At 37.8% G+C, this 26,527-nt stretch overlaps 1 protein-coding gene across 4 annotated transcripts in view; it reads left to right on the top strand.

Moving 5' to 3' along the window:
- The window catches only part of NRXN1 (neurexin 1), a 1,084,317-nt gene that overhangs the window by 476,764 nt on the left and 581,026 nt on the right, over window positions 1–26,527 (top strand). For all 4 annotated transcript variants that reach the window (XM_058667775.1, XM_058667773.1, XM_058667774.1 and 1 more), the window contains exons 7-9: window positions 6,463–6,846; window positions 15,587–15,790; window positions 18,359–18,385. In XM_058667775.1, the coding sequence (XP_058523758.1) occupies window positions 6,463–6,846; window positions 15,587–15,790; window positions 18,359–18,385 (615 nt within the window). The remainder of the gene's footprint in view (window positions 1–6,462; window positions 6,847–15,586; window positions 15,791–18,358; window positions 18,386–26,527) is intronic.

The raw sequence follows: 26,527 nt of genomic DNA, 5'->3' as shown, positions 1-26,527 counted from the left end.
CCAGTGCTGTAGCTTATTGAGTAAGACTGATGTCTGTGACGCCTACCTCCCATGTTGTATCCTGGCTATCCATTTCTCATCCAGCTCCCTTCTAGTATGCCTGGGAAAGAAGCAGAGGATGGCCTAAGTGCTGGACCCAGTACCCACCTGGGGAACCCAGAGGAAGTTTCTAGCTTCTGGCTTCTGGCTTCTGACTTCAGACTGACCCAGCTCCATCCATTGTAGCCATTTGGGTGTTAGAAATAGGATAGGAAAGAGATTGTGTGTGTGTGTGTGTGTGTGTGTGTGTGTGTGTGTGTGTAATTCCCTCTCCGTATAACTCCATCTTTCAAATAAACAAATGCGTCTTTAAAAAAGAGAGAGAGATTTAGTTCCCATGGTAAGATCTATTGTAATAGATGGAAAAAAAAAGCCATTATGCACAAATAAACATACTGGCTTTTGAAACAGTTTCTCATCATAAAGAATAAGTAAACATTGCTTAAAAATTGTCATCTCATATTGGCAGACCTTAGTGACTAGTACTCTATGTCCCAGGATAGTTAATTTCTCTTAGGGAATCATCAGCTTGGCCTTTTTGTTTTACACATTGGCCTATGGACTTGGCGAATGTCAGTCAAACCCTAAGAAATCAAGCTGTGTCTATCTACCAAACCTCTATTTTAGGCTTGCTTGGCTTGGGGAACCTGGATTGTGTTGTTCAGTTGTAGCTGTAGGAGACTGGCAGTTCCCTAACCACATCCAATCCTGGTGACCCTCATTGTGGAATACTTGAAAACTGTGCAAACAATATTTCAACTTTGAAATTTTATTCTAAGGTTTATTATCATTTATATACATAAACATATGCATGTAGATGTTTAGCTCTTGAAGCTCCCCAATTACAAGTAAATTCAAGTAAGCAGAAAACAGAATTAAACAGAAAAATAGAATAAGATTTTTTTGTTGGTGGTGATTTCAAACAAAGTTTATTTAAGTTTCTTTTGCAAACCTAATACATGTCATTGTTTGTTTCTGAAGGGAAACATTTTCATTTTGGTTTCATTATCCTACTACCACAAAATTTTTATTGTTAATATTATTTTTAAACTATTAGATGAGAGTTTATAGTTTGTATCTACTATATTGGCAATATTGTATTTTGCTTTTATCAATTACAAAATGGTGCTTAATTGAATTTGAATTTGTCATTAGAATGGAAATTTGACAAGTAAATTTGTAATTTCGTGGATTCTGATTTTGTATGGAAGCAGCAAACTAGAATTATAGTTGACAAATTGACATTTAACTTAAAATATTGCCAAATAATTATTCTATCTTTACTAAAAAAAAAACACTAGTACTATCTAGTCAATTCGCTTATTTTACGTAAGAGCCACAGGTATGCCAAATACCTTTATTTTGAGAAAATTATTTATTTAAGGCAAAGAGAGAGAGATATCAATCTTGCGTCTGCTGGTTTACTGCCCAAATGGCACAGCAGCCAAGGCTGACAAAGCCAGGAGCTGTGATGTTGATCAAGGTCTCCTGTGTGGAGCAGGGACATAAGCTCTTAGCTCATCATCAGCACCCAGATGCCTCCCAGAATATGCATATGGATCAGAGGTGCGTGCTGCTCATCCAGACACGCCAGGGCGAGATGCAGACAAGGTCAGTGTGGTGTGCTGCAACACCCAGCTTCTTAGGAGACCCATGAGCTGACTGTTCTTTCCAGAAGTTTCGTTGAACAGCTGGAAAAGGAACGTTCTTTTCATCTCACCAAGATAAATCATTTCCCATTGCAGCATATCTTCCATTCCTCCTCTTGCAGTAATTTCAACTTTTCCTAGGAATTTAAAACTTGAAGCTAAATTAATGTGTTTCAAATCTCACCTTTATTCTGTGTTTCTTCTCACCCTGAAACTATCTGAAAGTACAACAGCTGAGAAAGTTTGGATGGAAACAACAGTAAAAATTAGCAAGTTATAAATAACACACCAAATTATAAAGTTGACTTCAAATTTCTTAAATAAAAACTATTTTCAGCCACATTTGTGTCTTTATAAAATTTTTGCCAACAAATAGTCTTAAATAAGTAATACCTTATCTGCTTATTATCTATGCTTATTTTTACATGTCTTTAAAATAGACTTAAGAATAAATATTATATAATGTTTTTACATCAGAATTATAAGATTCGGAAACTAGCAAACTCACTTATTTGTTGGCTGTAATTTCATTCTTTTAAGCAGTAAGGTAATGTGGCATATGTTCCATTCTTAAATATAAGTAAATCCCTAAGCATCATGGGAAAATGAGACTAAAAGATGCTTTTGGTGAAAAACAATTCTGAAACCCAGGCACAATTTTTTCATAAAACATGTGTTCCATGAGCCTTTTAAAGATTTCTCAATTATCTGTCACCTAGAAATTTCAACTGCTTAAATACAAGTTTATCTAAAAATATATTTAATTTATCAGAATTATCAGTATAGCTATTGTGGCAAGGAATTCAAAGTATGGAAAAGTTGGACATACTATGAAGAGAGCATGAGGGCTGAATGGTGGCTGGATGAATTATATTATTTGTGGTTATTGGAAAATGACAAAAGGATACCAAGATTTTTATCTTTAAAATTATTTTATTTTGTAATAAAATAAAATTTATTTCCAAATTTATGCATCTCAGCCTTTGAAAAATTCCCATTCTCTGTTGATTTACATTAGTAGCTGTAGCAATTTTTCAATTGTACTTATCAATGAACAAAGTTTCGATGTATTCTTTTGTAACCACAATCCTTATAACTTAATTATAATGAAATGAGCATTTGGGAATCTTAATATTTAAATTTTCATTCTGTTCATATATGTGGATTGCATTGATTCAGATTAATTCAGATTTGATGATGACTCTTGCTTGAGTATGCTCTCTCATTTATAGAGAGGTAAAACAGGAACGAAATCTGAGATTCAAATCCCTTATCTCAAATATATAGATATTAGGATGTTTATTGATATATTGAGTAAAATATAAATATCTAGCCCAATTTGATTGAGAAGAATTGATTATCAACTCTTTTAATTTTTATTCCATAAAATTAAAAATATAAAAATAATTGTTTCCATTCTTGCTTTATGTGCTACTGCTTTTTATCATTTAGCCTTTACGGTTTACAAATATCTTCTAAAATACAAATGCTTATGCAGAGGAAAATAGTTTTTGATTTATAGTTCTTCATTCCATCTTGCAAGTTCAGGGAATATTTTGATAAATTGTGTGTGAGATAGGAGTTTGTCCTGTGTGTCTCTCAAACTTTGAATCCGGTGGAATTCAGAGTTGCACTTCTGCCTCCTCTTGAATTATATTTAATTTTGAAACAGGATTAGATTTCTCTTTCTTCTGTATTGTTTTCCCTCTTTCCATGAGATTTCTAGAATTGTTTAATGAAGTGATAGTAAATGAAATGTTCTTTATAATAATAACTTCCAAGCAATTTTTTAAAATTATTTTTGTAGTTTGATGTAAGAACCAGAGAGGCAGATAACCAACATTCGCTGCTCCCTGGGAGCTCCCGGTTTTCCACCGCTGCAGGGGCTGGGCCAGACTGAAGCCCAAGAGACTGTTACTCAGTTCACTCTTCTGCCATAGCTGACAGAGATCCAACCGCCTGTGCATCACAAGGCACGCAGTAGGAAGAGAATGGGTTTGGAAACGGAGCTGGATGAACCCAGGCCCTCCCTCTGAGCTGGGATTTAGGCATCTCAGTCACTAGGTTGAACACTCACCTCTTACAGATGTTTCCTGAACTGTGGGTTACAACCTGTTAGCTGATTCTCAAACCCACTCAATGCTCTAAATTTGATTTAATAAAATAATACAGTGAGAAAGTTTCAGAATGCCTCAGAGACAGTAGGGATAAATTTTTGTTGATGTTGTTAAATTTTTGGTTCCAGTGTGGTATGCACTGGGCTATATGAAAACTGTCATCTGACTTTGTGAATTGTGATCAGAAAACTCTGTTGATGAAGTTATACTGGCCATCTTCTTAAAAACCTACCTGCACTTTCATTGAGAAACTTGTTCAAAGCAGGTACTACCACATCACAAATAATAACCAGGAGACCCAGCCACTCCTTTACTGTCAAGCTGTTCGTGTTTGCGGATGATTGTCTGGAACAGTTAAGAGCGGTTTAGCTCCCCTAGAGTACAGACACAGTACAGTGAGCTGTGGAAACTGTGCAGGAGGCAGACAGGTACATCCAGATTGGACAAGCCCAAGAATCGCGTTGCCACAGGAACCCTCCAAGCATCTTCCTATCAGACTGCGGCATCTGGAAACAGGATAATACAATTTGCCCAGTGTTTCTTTATTTCCCAGACTGAATCACATTTATTCCGTAAGTTTTTTTTTTTCAAGTGGAAATCATGGCAAAACATTATGTATTGTAAAAATGTATCCCAACTCCTTTAATACATTTTTCCATTTGCTTAACTTCTAGAAAATCCACTCTAAGGTATATCTTAACAACTCTTCAAAAATTCCACTGCTGTTAGGAAGCCATATTGGAAGAACTGGAAAAGAGAGGAACCTCTCCTTTTTTTTATATAGTCCAAGTCATTGTGGTCATTTCACTGAGCTTTCAAAAAGACACGAGTAGTTTTTAAAACATCTGCCTTTGCTGCTGTCGCCCATCGTTCTTTCTCATCATTTTCTAATTTTATTTAACTTCTGCAGAGTGTAGGGATCATCTGTTAATTTACTCCTTGGAGCAGTTTGGACAATGCTGTACACGAAGCAATTCTTTCATAAATGAATATAATGATGTATTTGGAAGAAAAAAGTCACCATTCTCTGTTATGTATTTTATTTTAAAAAGATATCATTATTTTTCAATTTTATGATCACTTGTGTTCATAAAATGAGGGTTTTCTTCTGGACATTTGCATCAATGTGAGTAGTAGCAATGAATTATTTTTTTTTCCTTTCTGCTTCTTCTACTGGAAGGCGAAAATAGCATTGCCTTTGAATGTCTCCCCCCTAGGAGCCTTTCTCCATTTCTTTCTGTAAAAGTCTGGTATCCTCATAATGACTTGGCTCCCTAGGTAGTCTCTGTTGGTGGGTTCCATATCCGTCCTTTGTAAAGATCTCATTACACTGACCAAATGCAGCTCCTTCAGCTTGGACTCCACACGCTCCTGGGTGCAGCGGAGGGGTCGGCATCCTAGTGTCTCCATTTCATTATGTACTCTCATTTGCCACAGACCTTGGGTATTCTGTAAAGCCACTTCCTGCCTGCCCCATTTTCCCCCTCTTTTATCTCTACTTCCGGGCCTGCCTTCTGTCCCAAGCTCTGAGCTGTGTCAGTGACTTAATATGACATCAAGCCTTTCCAACCCCCTCTCTTACTGGACTCTTCCTCATCTGCCTTGTGGTTTAGACCTGGAAAATTGATCTGGGATAATGTGCTAGTGGGTCCTTGTGAAATCCTGTCCAGGTGCCTATTTGCATTTTTATAAATATTTCTGGAGAGAGAAGAGTGATGGAATTTAAGGTGATCGGATGATATGCAAGTTGACTTCTAAACATTTATGGAAAATCAAATTAAAGATATATTTATTTTGGTTCAAAAAATTGAAAACAGCATCTTGTTATTTCACAATATTAATTTCCCCCAGCATTTTGAAATCTTGCCAATGTAAGTTGTGATCAAGAATGTGTTTTCAGTCTCTGTGTTTTCCTGTTTTCCACAGATGCCACAAGTATGTCACTGTGATCATTAAGTAATTTTCTATTAATAGATTCAAATTAATCTCATACTTGGGTTCTGGATTCCTGGTTTTTTTTTTTTTTATAAAACAGTATTTTCCTCTCCTTACATTTAGAATGAGGAAAATAAATCCTTATTAATTTATAGGAGTAAATAATGTGTATCACAAAGATGAGGGCAGCTTATTTCATTTAATTCTTTCACTGAACTATAGTACCAAGCATTGATGTACTGCTTATTATAAGTCAGACACAGGTTTATTTTATTTAATACAGCAGCCCTATGAGATACATCATTATTATGCTCATAAATACGGCAACTAAAAGCATGGAGATCCATAGATTGATATATCTAGGAGTGAGGTGCTTTGCATTTGACACGGGGAATTTATCAGACTCTTGTGCTCAAAGCAAGCAAGTCATTTGCAGATGGGGACGTATTAATCTTTCCTTTAGGTGCAGATGCATACTAGCTTTTAAAACAAGCCTTTACAAAAGGGTTCTGACTTTATTGCATAAAGTTATGTAGAATATCAGTTTTTCATATTTATTGTTTCTGTTATGGTCTGTTTTATTTGGTAGGTTCCTTTATTCCACAGAGTGTTAATTTCACTTGGAAGCATCAGACACTGAGGAATCAGATGAGGAGAGGGTGTGATCGTTGGAACCCATCATACCCTGTGCAGACCTTTGCTTTCTCTTGTTCTTACGACAGGTACCATTTCTGTCAACACTCTGCGCACACCCTACACTGCCCCTGGCGAGAGTGAGATTCTGGACCTGGATGATGAGCTGTACCTGGGGGGCTTGCCAGAGAACAAGGCTGGCCTTGTCTTCCCCACTGAAGTATGGACTGCTCTGCTCAATTACGGCTACGTGGGCTGCATCAGAGATTTGTTCATCGATGGCCAGAGCAAGGATATCCGACAAATGGCTGAAGTTCAAAGTACTGCTGGAGTGAAGCCTTCCTGCTCGAGGGAAACAGCAAAACCGTGCCTTAGCAACCCTTGCAAAAATAACGGCATGTGCAGGGATGGGTGGAACAGATATGTCTGTGATTGTTCCGGAACAGGTTATCTGGGCAGATCCTGTGAGAGAGGTAAGATTTCAAAATCCAAGGGCCCCTCCCACCCCTACTCCCCCTGCCAAGATGAAAAGTATATCGAATGTTAACCTTGAGCCTGAGCTGACGGTTTGAAATGCAGTGTGTACTCGGCTGAAGTAAACTCTGCAAGTTTGCAGCCATCCCTGGCATGGATTACCCATGATCTCACACAGACTTTCCAAGGGCCTGAATCTGGGCAGATGCAGCTGTTGACATATACTGCCAAATAGAAACTTAGATCTCTATTACTCTTCATGATACGAGCTTAGAATGTATTATGGACAATAACTGCTGTCATTTTTGACCCTTTTGAAGTTCAGAGCACTAACCAGTTTAAAAAAAAAGAAAGAAGAAATGATACATTAGACATAACCTTGACCTTCAGTGCTAATATATATGCCAAGAACTAGTATTTGAGTCCAGCTAAGCCGTAAATTGTGACTTCTCTGATACTATTGGGTGAGACTTAAGCTAGCCCGCTCATTTCACTTCAGGTCAGCTTATCCAAGAAGCAATATCCTCTCAGAAAAGTAAGCTGACTGTAAATCATCTAAGTTATAACGCCGTCATTTCAAAGGTACTTGCCTTTGGCTAAGGTCTACCCGATCACAGGAGATTCATTTACCTACTTGATAATAAGGCTTAGCAGTGTCTGTTGATGCTCTGAGCAGGTGCTTGCTTCCATTCTCCGCTCAGTTAAAGGAAAACTGAAGGGCGAGGGCTGTCCCAGCTGATGTGCACCCTAGGCTAACGGAAGAAATAGCAGGACAGAGAGTTCCGAGCCTGTGCTTCCCATCGGCCCAGTGTTTCAGATAAATGCTTCAGTCACTAAACCCACTGTCACTTATTTTCCACAGTGGGACTGAAATTCAGTGTAAAAATATTAATGCAATTCCCTTTCCTTCTCATGGTGCAGATGGCACTGCACTGTTAGCATGTATTACATGTTTCTTTTTTAACTATGCACCTTAACTTGTTCATCCCTGAAACAGTTTAATTCATCGAAAAGTTCAAAGAGGAAATGTGGTTGTTACATAAAACCAAAATATGACATGTGATTATAGTTCTTTGTCTTGATGATGAAATAATAGATCAGCTTACAATTCTATTATCAATAATAAATATAAGTGATAATCAACTGATAATATAATGCCATATTCAATTCCTGTCAAAATTCTATTATGTTTGGTAGCATAATTAGTTTAATAGCTAAATCATTATTTTTATCACATAGATAATGAATATATATGCATGAACCTTGGGCTCACAACTGATTGCCTTTCCTGTGACCTGTCATTAGAATTTAGCTCTCTTTGTACAGTGTGGTTTCTATGGTATATATTCATTATAAACTTCCTTTCCCAATTTTTGTTCTTGACTCCAGTTTGTTTACTCTGGTTTTGGAAATTAGCAAAGGGACTGAAAAGTGATGATGCTTGCAAAGTACAATGCAGTGAGGCATAGTATGAGATTAGCAAATCTGCTTGTTTTGCATTTTGGGTTAATTTTAAGTATCCAGAGTGCTGTCAGTTATTCAATTGTCACATGAATTACAGAGACATTCGGTTAAACATGCGTGGTCTGCCACCCTGTGGTGATACTCTGCTACTGCATATGGCAAAAGCCAAAATAGAAACTAGCATTTTCTGATCCAGAAGGAGGGAAAGGGGATATTTCTGCACTGTAATAATTAGAAGGAGGGATGGCAAACATATGCAGATTTGAAAATGAGAGTGTAATAACAAACTACATTGCTGGGCTCAGCGTACACTTGTGTGTATCGGGCAGCTGGACATTTCTGCAGGTTTCTTTTTCTCCAGGTGAATCAGTATTAAGAAGAATGTTCTGTTTTGTTTGTTTTGAATGTGGATTCTTGTTTCTGGACTATCATTCTGTGAGGAGACTTTGCTTTTCAAGATTAATTTCTCTTTTCCTATGGTAGTTCCTCCTGAGAGCAGGGGAGATGTGGGATAATCGACCTTTGGCCCCTGTCCAGTTCTCGGCTATGCCCTATTTTAGTTAGCACAAGATCTTGCCCAAACCTCTTAATTTCAAGTCAAGTAGAAAATACTTCACGATACCACACACACACACACACACAGATCTTAAAAGCTATGGATCATGTAAATGTTGATCAAGATTTGAAATGTGTTAGAAGTTGCATGTGAAAAGTTTTTATTATTGAGCAACGATTGATAACTTAGGAAGACAATTCGAAGTAACTAAGAAGTGTGCTCAAGTCTTTGGGCACTGAAGTATGAGAAATAATGTTTCAATTATAAGAAGTTTTAATTTTGCTTTAAGAAAGCAAAGGGTTTGTAAGAACAAGCAGAATACTTGCAAACTTAAGCACTAGACAAAATATGTTTTATGTATTTTAATTGTATTAGGAAGAGTATACAAAATAATGCCCGATTAATTAAATAGAGAACTACCCTTTTGCTTTTGCCTTTATAAAACTGAGAATTTGTGCGGACCTGCTGACATAGAATCATTCTCAGTTGTGTGTAAGAGCATTAGCATTATCAGAAGCCTACTTTCTACGTGTGTGTTGGAACTCTAACAGAGGGAGGGACAGATGTCAGAGCAATGTAATTTGGCTTGCTGTCTGATTTTCTTCGTTGATCACAATATGTGACTGCCTTTCGGCAAAACTGAGCACAGGTGTAGAATTTAGACCTATGAGAACAAATAATGCACCAAAGCAGAATTTTGAAACTTAACCACAAGGGAAAAGGAGACATAGGAGACAAGGTTGAAGCTGGTTTTTTTTTCTTCCAATTGGGAAGAAATACACTGGAATTAACCCTTTTAAAAGATCCATTTGTGTTATAGGAGATAGGAGAAGTTTAGTTATGTTACTATGTACTACAAAATAAGTAAACCTTCAAGATGTCAGCATGCTGTCTGCCAAGATCTTGGCAACTCTAGACTACAACCTCGTGCATTTTCTGTTTTCCTGTTTGATTAAGCATTAACTCTAATGAAGTCTAATAAGGAATCACCTATGTCTTCAGGTGTAATTTATCAATAAGTTATTTGCACATTGAGAAGTGTATAAAATGGCATTTGGGTCACTCAAGGGTTATTACTTTACTCTGTTGTTTTTATTCCTGCAGCTTTTTGGAGAAAGATCAAAGCCCAATGTTCTTGATTGTATCTCCACTGGTCTGAGTTCCATATTATATCGATGATCCATTGCTAAGCATCCATGTCTCTAAAAGCATGTGCTTGCATTAGTTTTCAACTGAAATAATCTACTTTGAAGCTGGGACCTTGGAGCGCCTTCTGAGTCTCCCACATGGTTGCAGGGACCCAAGGTCTTAAGGCCCTCTACTGCTTTCCCAGGCTGTAAGCTGCGAGCTGGATTGGAAAGTGGAGCAGCCTGGACATGAATTGGTACCCGAGTAGGATGCATGTGCCACAGCTGAAAGATTAGCCCATTATGCCACCATGCTGGCCCCAAATTAAACTAATTTTGATAGAGGAGTGTGAGAGTCTTTAGGATTGATGAAAAATAGAGACTGGTTGTACAACAAAAACAGAAAGAAGAAACTAATGTTTTCATCTTCTTATCTGCATGGTACCAACATAACTAAACAATTGATAAGGGCCTTTGAGCTCTTTTTTGCTTGTTTGTATAATTTATCTTTTATCAGAAACTTAGATCTACAGAAAGGAGGAGAAACAGAGAGGAAGATATTCCTTCTATTGATTCACTCCCCAAGTGGCCTCAACGTCTGGAGCTGAGCCCATCTGAAGCCAGGAGCCTGGAGCTTCTTATGGGTCTTTCATGCGGAGATCCCATGCAGATTCCCAAGACTTCGGGCTGTCCTCGACTGCATTCCCAGGCCACAAGCAGGGTGCTGGATGAGAAGCTGGGCTGCTGGATTAGAACTAGTGCGCATATGGGATCCCAGCATCTCAAGGCGAGGACTTTAGCCACTAGGCTACTGCACTGGGCTCAGCCTTTGAACTTTTATCCAGGCTTTTATTTCTTTACAATTAGGACCATACTTGGCTACCAAATGAGTAAAGAAAAAAGTAACAACTAATTTTATTTTAAGAACATGTAAGGAACAATTTTCTAGAGTTTATTCCCCCTTTACAATCACCTTAATTAGTTCAGGCGTCTGAAGTAACTCTTGTTGTAAATATACTTTCCCCATGGGAAGCTTTTATCTATGACTGGAAGGACTGAATTTTAAGAGGATGATCTGGTTTTTCTGTAGTGTTCAGGTGGGTGCCTAGTCATGGGGTCTCTGTATTGATGGATGTGTTTCCTAGTTCGTCTTTTTCTGTCAAATTATGGCTTCTTTCCATCAAGTTATGTTAGACTTTAATAAATATTTAGCTCATATGTGTTATCAAAATTGGATTCAACAAATACTAGGTAGAACACATAATTTCTTTGGTGAGTATGTCAACCTGAAATACAAACAGAAATAAGGTCTTTTAAAGATTCGGTATGAAGGACAATCATTAACCCAATAAATATTTGTGAAATTTCAACTATGTGTCTGACCCAGTTTTTCACTGGGACACTCAGTGCTGTGAGGCTAATGAACGTGAAAGACCGGTCCTTCTCAAGACCCTTGCTTTCTAATGGGATGCAAAGACAATGCTATGCAAACAAGAAGAAATGGTAGCTTTCAATTTCAACTTTAAAACTGAAATGACAATTTGAGGAGAGAGCAGGCCCTTTTACTTCTCTTCTTAAACCTTTACTTATTTACCTGAAAGGCTAATTAATAGACAGTTTTTCTCTCTGCTGAGGAATTCCCAAAATGGCCTTTAACTGGACTGGACCAGAGTGAACCCAGGATCTAAAAACTCAGTCCAGCTCTCACCTGCAGGTCACAGAGACTCAGATACTCGGCTCATCATCTGCGACTTCCCAGGCATGTTAGGGGGAAGATGTATCAGAAGCGGAACAGCCAGGACTGGAGCTAGTGTTCTGATATTGGATGTGGGTGAGCCAAGTGTTAGTGCAGCCTGTGGTGCTACAATACCGACCCTGAGCAGGCCTTTCTGAAACGAGAAATGGCCAATGAGCTGATGCAGAAACAACCATCTACAAATGTGGTGTAAAGCCTTCCAAGATAGAGTGATCTGAAGGGGTAAACGCTTGGGGAGGTTATGAAGTCTGTGTCACTGAGGCTTATTAAATTACCCGAAAGGGGATAATGCTGATGTAGTCCAGGTTACACAGAGCCTGAAGGGTTCATTAAAAAGGAGTGCTGTGGGGAGCAGCCGGCCCCACGTGTACGTTAGGGGCCGCAAGATGGCGGCTGGCCGAGGGCCAGGAGGCGGGATTTGTCCCACCAGTAGGCAGGCAGGAAGTCACAAGGATAGGCTAATGTTCCCCCCCTGCGATTGCTGACCTATCAGATAGCGTCCAGTGGACCCACGGGGAGAAGTGATTGGTGGAGAACGATATATAAACAGCCCGCTTTCGGCAATAAACCTTTTTTGTTCGCCTTCCTTTTGGTTTGGCTTTTCGTTCCTTTGTGTGTGTGTTCGTTCGGTGTGTATGTGCCGGTTGCGGTGGCGGTTCCTGTTTTTTCCAGGCCCTGGAGATTCCTTGTCATTTTAGTGTCGCTGCAGGGCGGCGACAGAGTTCCAATTTTATAATTGCATTAGGAAATGATTGAAGAGAAGTATTTTATACACAGGTACATAATTTGACAAAATGTATGTTTGTAAAAGTTAAGCTTGGCTGTTGTGTGTCTTGGAAGAGAGAATAGGTACAGGGACACCAGTGAGGCAGCTCTTAGAGTCTAAGGAGAGAAGTGAGAAGAATCTGAGTTCCTTTTATGGGATAAATGAGAAGGAAACAAACTGAAATTAGAACCTGTAAGATTTGCATACCTGAAAATGATTAGACATGGCAGATTGGATGACAGCACTCAGAGAAGTTGGAATCTGAGCACTGGACCTTTATTATTTTTCCTATGGAAACAAGTGGAGAAAGCATGTTTCAAGTTTGCTCATCTTGGGGGAAGTGAGTACAGAATTAATAAGGTATCTGTTATATTCCAAGTAGAGATGTTAAGTAGACAAAATGATAAACCTCAGGGGAAAGAGCTGGACTATTAATAAATAGTAGCAAAAATAAGCATATGAGTTAACCTAGAATCCTTAGGTGAAGATGTGGATGAAACAGACAAGAAAATTAGGGAAGGAGATTTGGAACACACATAGTTTGGAGGTTCTGGATGTACATTCGATCTCCTTTTAACAACAAATGATGCTGACAATCTATTAGAAACAGTACTTGCCTTTTCTGAATGATAAACTTGTAAAACCACAACTCCAAAATACTGTGTTCATAACAAGTGCAGATGTAACAGCGAAGTTAATTGCTGTTCCATCTAAATAGCCAAGAGAATTGAGAATTCCCTAGTTTGTTTTGGTTTCAGGTAGTTTTTTCTTTTATCAAATGGCATTCTGAGTTACTGGAACCAATGAAAAAGCAAAATGACTCAGAGTTGTTTTGAAAGCTTGCACCGCCATATGGTGCTTAGCACTAAAGATGCTGATTATTTCTTACAGCAGTTAGTTTTGTCATCAAGAGTTTTTGCTGATTACTTCTTTATGTTTTTAATACAGTGCTCAGCAGCTCCCTATTAATGCAGCCTACTTTATCGGAGCAACACTCATGCACTTCCTCACTGCCAACCCATTCTTCCTCAGTTTACTCAAGGTATCTTGAGGTCACGAGGGTCCAGGTTTTCATCATTGATGCAAGAAAGAATTCAAGAACAAAACCTAGAAACAGGTCAGCAGAGAAGCAGAATTTTATGTGACTGTAAAGTCAAAGAAAATACTACGGAGAGTGTATACAGCACATTCAGGAACGAGCTGTTCTCGATGAGGGTCAGGCCCAAACATGCTAAGACGTTGAAGTACAGGGGTGATATCTGGAGCAAATTTTAGTTATTTGTTCAAATGGGGTGGAGTTTGAGGTGGGGTTTTAGTCCTTCAAAGTTCCCTTTCCTCCTGAAAATTTCAGAAGTGTTATGACTTCAGGGATTAGAAGTATCTGCCATGGTACTTTTACTGTAGTTAGCTGAACGTCACAGCAGGAATGGAGTTGGCAGCCATGTTGGTGCTGTTTCACTGACAGCAGTTCAGAGTGAGTTTTAGATAGAAACTGTGGTTTTCTGCTACGTGGAAAAATGGGGAGGGCCAGGCAAACTCATCTCCTTGCAAGGTGCCTCCTTAGTGACATCAAAGTTAAATAGTTACTGTTTCTTTTACGAATATCTTGTTGGTGTATTATTATTATTTTTTACAACACCAGGGGTTTTCTCATGGATAATGTTCTAAATTACTCCTGACTGGTTAGTAAACCTTGAAGTTAAGTTCCAGATCGTGGCTCTTTAAAGAAATTATGTTACACTCAGTGGCATAAGAACATTTGCTGCTTGAAAATGCACTATATTATCCTTTTTTGTTTGTTTTTACGATATCACCACTGATTAGATATTGGCTTCATTTTTTTAGATTTTTTTTTTTTTTTTTGTGAGGGTGGCCAATCATGGTAGCCGAGTGGCCAAAGTCCTCACCTTAAATGTGCAGGGATCCCACGTGGGTGCCAGTTCTAATCCTGGCAGTCCCGCTTCGCATCCAGCTCCCTGCCTGTGTCCTGGAAAAAGCAGTCGAGGATGGCCCAAAGCCTTGGGACCCTGCACCTGCGTGGGAGACCCAGAAGAGGTTCTGGGCACCTGGCTTCAGATCAGCTCAGCTCTGGCAGTTGTGGCCACTTGGGGAGTGAGCCATCAGATGGAAGATCTTCCTCTCTGTCCTCATCTCTGTGTATCTGACTTTCTAATAAGAATAAATAAATCTATTTTTAAAAAAGATTTATTCATTTTATTACAGCCAGATATACACAGAGGAGGAGAGACAGAGAGGAAGATCTTCCATCCGATGATTCACTCCCCAAGTGAGCCTCAACAGGCCGGTGCGCGCGGATCCGATGCCGGGAACCTGGAACCTCTTCTGGGTCTCCCACACGGGTGCAGGGTCCCAATGCATTGGGCCGTCCTCGACTGCTTTCCCAGGCCACAAGCAGGGAGCTGGATGGGAAGTGGAGCTGCTGGGATTAGAACTGGCGCCCATATGGGATCCCGGGGCTTTCAAGGCGAGGACTTTAGCCACTAGGCCACGCCGCCGGGCCCAAGAATAAATAAATCTATTAAAAAAAGATTTGTTTTTAAAATCTGCTTAGGGCACTGATGATGAAATAAACAACTTCTCTTAGCAACATGGTTTTTTGGGTCAGGTCAAGTTCTTGCAGTTTCAATAGCATTTTTCCAGGTTGTAGATGAAGAATTTGGAGACCATATTGGCTAATTTCATAGTTGGTGACCTCACCGTGTATAAGCATTGATTCAATTGTTGATGGTATTTCTGACCAGCTCACATAGTGGCTAATGCTCTTGAGAAGGAAGACTTTGGTATAAACACTTAGATTGCAACATAATGAATACAGTAATAGAAAAGATCGTAGGAATAAAAATAGAAGTACTATTGCCCCTGAGCATTAGCAGATATTTCAGAGTTCTCCCTTCAGGACCTTTTCCTCTGGGGAAAAAAAAATCATTTCTGAAGAAAATGAACTGATTTTTATAACCTTGTGTTCTATGGAGAAGCTAGATCATTTTTTTTCCTTCAAAGTATAAATGCGGCAAAATGCCAAGAACTGAAAACCATTTCTCATCTACAGAGGCAACAGTCTTGAGCTATGATGGGAGCATGTTCATGAAGATCCAGCTCCCAGTGGTGATGCACACAGAGGCGGAGGACGTATCCTTGAGGTTCCGGTCTCAGCGTGCCTACGGCATCCTGATGGCGACCACTTCTAGAGACTCGGCCGACACTCTGCGCCTGGAGCTGGATGCAGGCCGCGTGAAACTGACGGTCAATCTAGGTAACAACCAGCCTTCCCCCACTGAACTAACACTTGCCACGTTTTGTTTAGTTTTGCCTGCAAACATTTATCAAGTAGCCTGTTTGCCATGGAAAGTTAAAACTCTCAATGGTCTTATTTCCATCCTTTAAATTTCTTTAGTTCGAGACATCTTTTTTATTCTTTTCATTGTGTTTAATGTAACTTTCTGTTTTGTGATCCCTACCACTCGAAGGTTCTTAAAAGGGAAGCCATATATACCAGTGGAGCTAATTAAAAGTTAAAATTACTAGGCTTGATGATGCATCAGTCTAAATTCCAATTGCTGCATTTGCTTACAGTCTTATTTACTATGAATACTATCTTTACAAATAAATAAAAAATAGCATTTTAGTTTATATATATATATATGAAATTTTTAATTTACATTATGGCATCTAAACCAGCATTTCTTCTCTCTGTATTCTCTGGGCTTCTCCTTTGAATAGTCACCTGTGTGGTATCCCGTCCCTTCTGTTTTGATGTACTGTGCGGTGATATTTTGCTGTCAAGCAGCAATCACAACCCTTCAATGCCCAAAGTCTGCGGCCCTTAGCAAACAGCCATGCGAACACTCGTGATACAGGCTCTTCTACAGAAAGATAATGCTTTCCTGCTTCTTTGTAGGTCTAAGGGTCACTACAGTAAAACCTCACCATCCTGGACGAATTGGGCTTAGGAGGGAGCCAGGCTGAATGAAGAAAAAAGCCTCAACTGTTGTTTTCTTTCATAAAATGTTATACAGTTTTAATCATTGCCAAGCACTTATTAAACCATAAATTCATAGCTGAAGATATTTTCTCAGGAAGTACTTTGATTTTCATGGGTGGATAAGGATTGTCCATAATGATGAGTTCATTGTTTCATGCTAATTGTGCCATCAACTTACAGTGAAGTACTTGAAATAAGTTTTCTTCCTGAACTTGGCCTTTAAAATATTTCTTAATCCATTAATTCTTTTCCCCTTGGGTGATATTTGCTCATACTAAATGAGCAAATACTCTGCCCAATAAATTTCAATGTTCTTGTTAACTCCAAACAAGAGGAGTAAAATTAAATGAGGTTTTACTGTATTTCTTGAAAGTTGTAAATGCACAAAGACATTCATTAAATAGAGGAGGAAGAATAAAATTTGAAGCTCCATAGATTTACAAGAATATTATGTAGTTAGGTAGAGCATTTGTTGAAATCCCATTTGTACTTTTAAATTGTTCTGAGCAGAAGGGTGACTAACAAAACATAAAACTATTCTATTGGTAGCAATTTCATTGAATTATATTCAATTAACACTAATGAAATTAAGTTAAATAATAGTTAAAAGGTTAAAAAAAAAAACCTTGAGTACACAACACATATTTATTGTTCTGTTAGAGTTCCCTCTACTGCCAGCAAAAGGTTACTACATTCCAGTCCAAATGAATTTGCCTTATTGTAGCAAAGAGGCTGCTAGCTAAGGTGGAAACACTCATGGAAATTTAACAGCAAAGCATTCTGTAGAAAGAGCTGTGTAGGTGATGATCCTTGGCTGTTTGCAACCACTTTTCTGATGCGGTTGACGACACATGACAAACTCAGCTATATGGAAACAGAATCTAGGTTTATATTTGTCTTGCTCCCCAAAGGCATTAAATACTAAAACCCAAGCCAACAAAAATCTTACCTGTATAGAAAATGAACACAAAACATCCCACATACTCATAGTCTGTTTAAATAATCATTGTCCACACAGTCTTTTTATTCCCACAAAACTTTCTGTTCTTTTCGTATCTGCTTTTGTATGAAGCAAGTTTAAGAAAGGGAAAATCAACAGCAGTGTTGACAACAGCACTTATTCTGTAGAGATAACATTGTTAGCTCCAAAGGGAGGCATCTGCTTGAATAGTCTGAAGAATGACTCTTAGCCCCAAGCGACACGCAGCCATTTCTTCCCTCCTCCAAGCAGTAGTAGGTATGCAACCCAGCCAAGATCTGCCATTTCCTTCCTGTGCCCAAGAAAAATTAAAAGGACAAAGCAAAGCAACCAAGTAAGCAAAAACAAAAACCATCAAAAAGTTTAGGGTGAGATGATAGTCATTTTGACTTGCTCTCCACTCAACCACTGCGATTCTGAAGGATTCAATTGGCCTTTGTGGGATATTAGATTTTGAAGGTCCAAGATGTCTGAGCCTAGCTGAGCTTGCACTGCACCCCATTGTGACGGAGCACTTTTTAATTTTGCTGAAAACAATGTTCTTTCACAGATGGGGAGAAAGTTGCATCCAGTCTAAGTCAGGCATCTTTGACAGTTGACAACTCTTTATGTCACTTAGATTTGTCACCATGTAGCTTTGTTTGAATTGGCCATTTTCTTAAACCTTCTATTGTTGTTTCAAACAGTAAAGTTTTATGAAAATAAATCTGGGTTCTAGAAGTACATAGAAATTCAGGATATGGAGTGGCCATCTTTGCATGTGTCTGTCCCCGGAAGGGTGGACTGTGATTTTATTGGATGTCTGCAGCTGTTACCTTGAAGGATAAATTTTCATTTTTCATCTATTCTTCCCCATCTAGATTGTATCAGGATTAACTGTAATTCCAGTAAGTGCCTATTCAAAATTCTTAAAATGTTATTCCTCCATAATGGTGTAAGCTAGTCAAGAAAGAAAGAGAAATGTGTTTATAAAATCATGACTTCAACTTTAAAGTATACCAGTCCATCATCTTGGTTGTAAAAATTCATTTTAAATCTAGAGAGCACAAGTGTTTCCTACAGGAGTTCCTAAGTAAGAAAAGATGTGGCAAATGTTTGTAACAAAGATGCCAACGTCTCCATGGACCTTCTGATCCCACAGGTGGCATTTATATTTTGCCAGACTTTCAACCCCCATATTTCTCTTCATAAACAGTTGGAGAAAATACATCATATTACTTTCATTTATATCTCGCAACTCAAATATATGTGTATGTATATCTTTACATATGAAATTTATCTGATTTTGAAAATTACTCAGTTTTTCCAAACTCAGCTTAATTTTTACATGGGAAAATATGTTTTTCCAGGTTGTGTATTCAATTGTTCATTGACTCTTAATGCCATTTACATGATGAATTTTTACATCCTGATCATATATCTGCAAAAAAAAAAAAATAATAACCAAAACCCTTCCAATCTGTGATATGCATGCAAAATGAAGATCAGAAAAGATGCATGGACTGAATTTTATTGGAGATCTGGATGAGGACAAGGACTGTGATTTTATTTTGAGTTGCGGCATTAATAAGAACATGTCTATTTTATTTCTTTAATGTTTAGGATTTCTTTTCCAGGTTTTGCTGACCACATAAAGAAATCTCTAATGAACAGTTATTTGCTATTTAAGTAGAAACAAAAAAAGGAAAAAAAGAAAGAAAAGTTCTATTTGGCTTCTAATTTCATAGTTCTTAGTTTTTTTTTTTCTATACCTTTCAAAGAACGATAAATACAATTTCATGGAATCTGCCTTCCAACTCATTGGATTTATTTCCAAATAAGAATAATTTTCATCTTCCAAAGAGCAGGAAATGGTCTTAAACATTCAAGAGTAAACAATTTTCTGATAAAACATGTATTATTTGAACAATGTTGTACTTCTTAGAACTCATACATAAACAATGGATATTTTAATTTTTAATTTTTAAAGTGGCATAAAAGTAAGTCTTTCTGATTATAGCAATAAGAAGATAACTGAATCATGATTACTAACACTTTAATCAGTATATATAACCAAAATAATAGCAGTAAAAAAAAATAGTTTCTTGAAGATCATCTCTCACAGCTCCCATACAAGTGGAATTTTTCAAGGATACATCCTTCTTTGCCTATCTGTATGCTCTCTGAAGGTTCTCCTATTCTGACAATGATATACATTCTACACATCTAACACCATGGTCCTCTTAGCTTTTAGCTCAGGGACTTATGTGTAAGTGGTTCCTAATAAAATGCTCTCTGCCAAAGCCAAATTTGTGCCTCACTGCAACAACAGGTTTTCTTGATCCCTCTTGAATATCAAAAAAATCCACATGGGAAAAAATATCCCTTGATAGTTCCCTCCTGCAGCATTTTCCTTTTATTTATCTGAAGCATTTGATGAAGTCTGGATTTTTGAAATTTACCAAATATATCTATGTAAGTCTAGAAATTTATGGAATTAAACCAAATTGTAATTCTTTGTTTTCTAGCCATGGCAATGACTTCTTAAAATATGTATGTTGATGGTATGATTACCCTTGTGAGATTAGGTTCTTCCTTTGCCCTGTATTCTGAGATTCTGATATTAAGGATCATTCCCCACTTCCCCCCCCCCCCCACCAGAATACTTCATAGAAAAATATCTTTGAGAACAGAAGTCTTTTATGGTTAGTAAATGTTGCCTTTTTAAGGAGCATTGTTATATTTAAATTATTTGAATTAAATGAAGGCTTGGGAGCTTCCAGTGCACATCTCGGACAGGACTGCTATTGCCTTACCTTGACAGCAGTCACTGGAAAGAACGTTCAAAGACCAGGTAATGTTGACCTTACCTTTTGTCTTCATTGTATTTGGGGAGTAGGGGCAGATCAGCCGTGTTCTAAAAGACAGTGGACTCAGAAAAAGAGAGAAATTTGCATATCAAATAACGTACAGCTAATGCCATGATTAAATGAGCAGAGATTCCTATCTGCAATACATTTCCTATGCAATGAAAAATAAATTAAGAATATCTGTGTTTCAGTGTAACTTGTAGTTTAATGAAAGAGTGATTTATTGCATGAATCCTCTTGTGAGCCAGTTTTGTCTGAAAATGAGAAAATGAATATACATTTATTCATTCAGTTATATAACAGCACTGTCTTTAGAAAAAAATGTGCCATTCCTGAGAAATCAGCTGTATTGTGAGATTAATACCGCCATTGACATCTTATGAAAATCTGCCGCAGGAAAGATATAAACTATACCATAAATGATTATTAATATTAAACTCTAAGTGTTTAAGCCTGAATGAAAAGCTTCCTAGACCAATTTCTCCACTTCGAATTGTTCTGCTGCTGGCTGTTGTAGGTTATTCCTTCTACAGGCTCCTCTACACACATTTGCAACATTTGTAGCAATGTGGAAAAGAAAATCAGATGTATCAGCCTTTGATAGTTAAGAGTGGCTGAGAAGTGAGGCCAGAGAGTCTGGCTGCACATTTGCTGGCCTGCGGAACTGAAAGACACAGCAGATACGTTTCTTTGCTTTTTTAGCCAGTGCAGTGTCTGCAAAGATAGGGGCTGCTATGGAGAAACCAAGGTACAGTCCTTGGTGAAAATTCCTCCGAGAAAGGGCAGATTTGAATTGCAAGGATTGTTTCTATCAGATTCCTGACTGCCACCACTTCTCCCTTGGAGGAAAGGCTGTCAAGGCTCTTGAAACTAAAGAAGAGAACCTCTTTTCATTTAGAAATCAAAAGCTTGTTTTTATGTGTGGATAGGATACTTAAAAGAGAAAGAGAGCCAGCGCTGTCTCGGCTGAGTGGCCACCCCGGCATCAGATGGATGTTTTGATCTTTCAGATTCCAGAAGGAGTGATCTTGAAGCCACTGAGATACAGTTGCTTAAATCGGTGCCTAAATGTGTTTGTAGCCCACAACTTGGAATTAGATTAAGGTTGGCTTTTGCAAATTTTTGTGGTCCAAAAAGTGAGCCTAGAGAGGTTTTATTCCGGGATCTCCACTGTCCTGTGGAATAGAGTTAATGGGAGGGTCAGAAGAGCTTGACCCAAACCCATTTCCCGCAAAATTGAGAAAGGCAGGCTATCATAACTCAATGCTTGGTTACAAACTTGCTAAAAAAAACACTATTTTTAATAGTGTTATATTTTCTTGCCTGGACAGTGAAGAATACCTTAATAAAGGTAGCTAGAATAAGGCTATTAAGATAGATTATTTTAACCTAAGGAAAACAGTAATTTGGGATAGGTAAATGAAAACAAATTGTAGGCTCCTTTACAAAAAAGAAAAAAACACCGCATCACAGACATGTATACTAATACAGAATATTAACAAGTTATTATCAAGAGAATTCAAGTCAGGCAGAACAAAGTGCTTTTGTGACTAACACATGAATTATTTGTATGAAGAGGTGAGTTTCTGACAGTCTCTTGTCTGATCTGTGGTATTAGTTGACTTAAGAAATAATTTGAAAATCGTAAAGAATGCAAAGGAATTTTCTACGCATTATGAAATTTTCTCAATCACATTTTCAGTAGGATCTGTGCAGGACCTTGCTCTCATTCTGTATTCTTGTCTGCACAGGCACATATCTTAATATCCTGCTTACTGGACTCAGAGGTTTCAAGAGAATCTCATTTTTAAATTCATTGCCCAATAATTTTTAAATAATAGATCCAAAGGGAGTAGGCCACGTGTTTCTCTGTATTGTTTTAATGAAGATTTTGTCTTTGAGAGTCGTTTATTAAACAATTAAATTGCTCCAATTTATCTCTGTTCTTTTGGTAATCTTAAAATTGATCAGTGCTATAAGTTTTGAAAGTTAAAATATATTAAACATCTGGAAACTAAGCTTGTACTGTCAGCTAAGGATAAATTCTGGTGGCCTTATGAGCCATTACTCAAGTTACGTAGTGAATGAGAGAGGCTTTTGTGTGTATTTTTTTCCCTTTTTGTTACTCTTTTCTATTTTTTTTCCTTTTTTCAAATCAATGCAATAATTACAAAATGACCTTCTTGCCCACAGAAAGGCTTAGCAGCATTCTGCAACCATATCAAACTGGATTTTAATAATCTCATGCTCTCTGGGGCTTTTTGACTTGCATTATTTGGCTTTCTTTGTGTCTTTATCTCTTGAATGCATTTATCTCTTCAATAAACCCACTCTTCTTTCTTTTCCACCAAGATTTACTCCTTTGATTTCTCCACTTCACATGTATCTTTCCCCTGCTTCTTTCCCCCTTTTTTCTCATAAGCATAAAAGTTTTCTGCAGTTAGAATCATTTTGGTATACAGACTTTATAATTACTTTGAGCTTTTCGCAGGAAGTGGTTTATCTAAGATGCAGAGACAATTAGAATAACAGATGATATTAATGAAGACCAACTGTCAAGGGTTGTAGTTCAGCTTTCACTTGCAACCTGACTTAGAAAGGAATGTAAGTCAAGTACTTAACCTCACTCTTGACTTGGAGATAACAAACACTGTGTAGTATGTTATTGGAAAATGGACTTTGATGAATGTCTGCAGTAGATAAGATTTTGGTATTACCATTTTATCACCAGAATGAAAAGATCAACTGGATATTAGTTATCACCAGAATTTCATGTAGATAAAAACGGAAAGCAATAAAAGAATGCAAAATGTCAACTGGCAGCACCTAAGCTATATTAGATTGTTTTCTTCCGACTGCCGCTTGGCTAGCCTTGGAGGGATATGAGGATATTTCTGGAGGCTTCTGTTGGATAACATGAAGGAAATGGTTAGTTTGGAGCTGTTTCTTGGTGTCTGAAGAGCAGACAGCCATGAAAGGGAGTTTATCATCTCTGTTCCTGTACCATCATCACTTGGCTTGTGAAGGTTCAGCTATCACTGTCTCTCAGGGACCTTCCATTGGCCAGGGATGAAAACTGTGGAAGACATAAAGATGAAAATATAGATGCGAGAGTGTTTTTTTGTTCTTAATGCTACTTAACTGAATAATATACAAGGAAAGGAAAAGACAGCTAATAGAGTCTACTTTGGCAAATAATCAGAAGAAGTAGAATGTAAAAATGTTGAAACAGTTTTGTGACAGAGAACAGACAACTGAAAAGGAAAAGCAATTTTTCACATGATAATAAATCTTCAGAAAAACATCAAAATCAAATAAAATCTGAAAGAAACACGTATTTACATGTGTGAGAATTGTAATAAAAAGTGCTCTTTGCATATGTACATGCCCACATTGGTAAGCCAATCAAATAATTTTGGGACGGCTCATGAGTAGACAACTTTGGTCTATTTTAATGCACTCATTGTTCATCTGCACATATAAGTGCTGCAGTGTTCCAATGAGTATATTTTGTATAGTAAGAGTTCCACCAAAAAATCAGACTCAGTTATAAATTCATTGGCTAAAACATACTCATTTTGCTACAGCATAATGTTGTTCCTGAACCAATGCAAAAATCAAGAATAGTGTTGACTCAAGTTAACTTACCAAATTCTCTTTTATTGTTGAATGTTGGATTATAACAATGACTTTTTAAGAAATTGTGAGGGGAATCCAAAAAGTTTTAGAAGAAGCATGCTGAACTTGACATTCTGTTACCGATTTCTATGAAAGAGGACTTTTGTTTTGTCACCAAATGTTAGAGACCACCATGTCGTAGTAGCTGTTTTTATTTATTACATTGTTAGAGAGCCAGTTTCAAAGCGTCTACCACTTACTTCATTGATCTTTCTTCATTCCTGTTTTTCTTTCTGTTTTCTTCACTCTCTCCTCCTTTCTCTTTCTTTTTGTTTCTGTCTCTCCTAGTTCTCTCTCTCTCTCGCCTCACCTCGCCTCGCCTTTACTTCCCCCTTCTTCTCAGCCTCCCTGTTACCTTTTAGTGAATATCATTTCAACATATTATCATTAATACAGAAAATCAAGAGTAAAAATGTGAATCAGGTACTTCTTATCATTAATAAACTTGCTTTTATAAATTTACCCTGACTCATTATAAGATACAAAATTATATTTTAGTAACTTTAAAGAAGACAATGTCTTCTGCATGTGGGCTATTTCATCATTCTATTCTTGTGTCTCTAAAGACTCAAGCCCATCAAGAATTAGTTACTATAGGGATAAAAAGGAGGACAAGGAAGCAGGCATTTAGATGCAACAGTTAAGCTGCCAGTTGGGATACGTGCATTCCAATCATAATGCCAGTTTGAGTCTTGGCTCTGCTTCAGATATATTTTCCTGCTAATGCACACACAGGAGGCAGTAAGTGGTGGCTCAACTAGTTGTGACCCTACCTACCGTATGGAGTTCATGGTTCCTGTCTTTGACTTGGCCCGGCCCTAGCTATTATGGAAAGAGTGAACCAGGAGATGAAATTAGTGTCTCCTTTTTCGCACTTTCAAACAGATATAAATAAGCAATTAAAAAAGAAAAGACTGGCCAGTACTCAAGAATGTGTGCTCAAGTAGCCTGTGATCTCCAGGACAGCATTAATGTTAACCGATGCTCTAAAGTGCCATGCCACTAGCATAGACAAGCAGAGACTAGAAAATTTCCTACAGGTATAGTATTCCTAATTTTATTTAAAAGATAGCTGTTAATAATTTTCATCTTGCAGGATGCTCGTCTGACAAAGAATATATAAATAAGTATCATGATCATGCATTGCAATTTCTCATATGATTTAGCAGAATGATCTACCTATGGTGGTAAATGCATAATTTCGAAAGTGAAGGTTTTGTCTATTTACTACAGATAAAACATAGTAAATGTAAGGAATCAAGTTTGACTTATATTACTAAGAACATGCATGGTGTTCAATAATGTGATCAAAAATACACATCCTGAACATTTTTTAGGATTTTAAAGAATTTTGATTAATGACTTTTAAATGCTTTCATCCTGGATTAAACACTGATTTTGTTATCTGACCTCTTGTTTTCTAATCGTTGCATTTGGCAATATTTTCTCTGAAAATGGAGCTTGGCTATTTGAAGAGGTTTACATAATTCTGTTTCTTTAAAAAAAAAAAAGCTTGAGAGGCAATCAGAGATGGAGTTTCCATACAGTGGTTCACTTATCCAAATGCCTGCAATGTCTGAAGTTAGGCCAGATTGAGCCCAGAAGTCAGGAATGCAATGTGAAACTCTTCTGTGGGCTGATGGAATCCAACTGTTTGGGCCCGGCGGCATGGCCTAGCAGCTAAAGTCCTCCCTTGAACACCCGGGATCCCATATGGGCGCCAGTTCTAATCCCGGCAGCTCCACTTCCCATCCAGCTCCCTGCTTGTGGCCTGGGAAAGCAGTCCAGGACGGCCCAAAGCTTTGGGACCCTTCACCAGCGTGGGAGACCCGGAAGAGGTTTCTGCGCTCAAGTGGGGAGTGAATCATCGGACAGAAGATCTTCCTCTCTGTCTCTCCTCCTCTCTGTATATCTGACTTAAAAAAAAAAAAAAGGAATCCAACTGTTTGAGCCTGTCAGGATCTGAACCAGTAGTACATTTGTGTTAGGAGATCCAACAGGGTATAGAGCCTAAGTGCTTGAATATGGGACCGGGTCGTGTGTCATAGCTACCAGACTGAATGCTTGACCACAATTTCCATACTTTTTCTTTTTTTTTAAAGATTTTACTCATTTTTATTGGAAAGCTGGATATATTAATATCTGTTTAGCATTAGCAAAAGCTTAATTCAGTTCCAACTAAACCACAAGTCAGGCATAGTCAAAAAACTTTTATACTGAATTATGCCATTGTATACAAAGAAGGATTTGTTAAGCCAATTGATAACTTGCTGTATAAAAAACGTATCTAATCTATTCAAGAGAATACATGTTTGATCATCCGATCAGAACAAATTTAGCACTACTAAAAGTAATTCTTATTTAGTTCTAAAAGGCTGTTACTGGCCAAGACTTGGGGACACTGATTCAGTTCCTAAAATAATATTTTATACTAATTCATACTGTTTTTCCGGGTCACATTCTTTGAAAATCTGAGAAGTAGACATTCATATTACCTTAATT

This window comes from Ochotona princeps, chromosome 8, assembly GCF_030435755.1.
Source record: "Ochotona princeps isolate mOchPri1 chromosome 8, mOchPri1.hap1, whole genome shotgun sequence".
NCBI lineage: Eukaryota > Metazoa > Chordata > Mammalia > Lagomorpha > Ochotonidae > Ochotona > Ochotona princeps.
The sequence above is the reverse complement of the archived record's forward strand: the minus strand, read 5'-3'. Positions and strand labels throughout refer to the sequence as shown.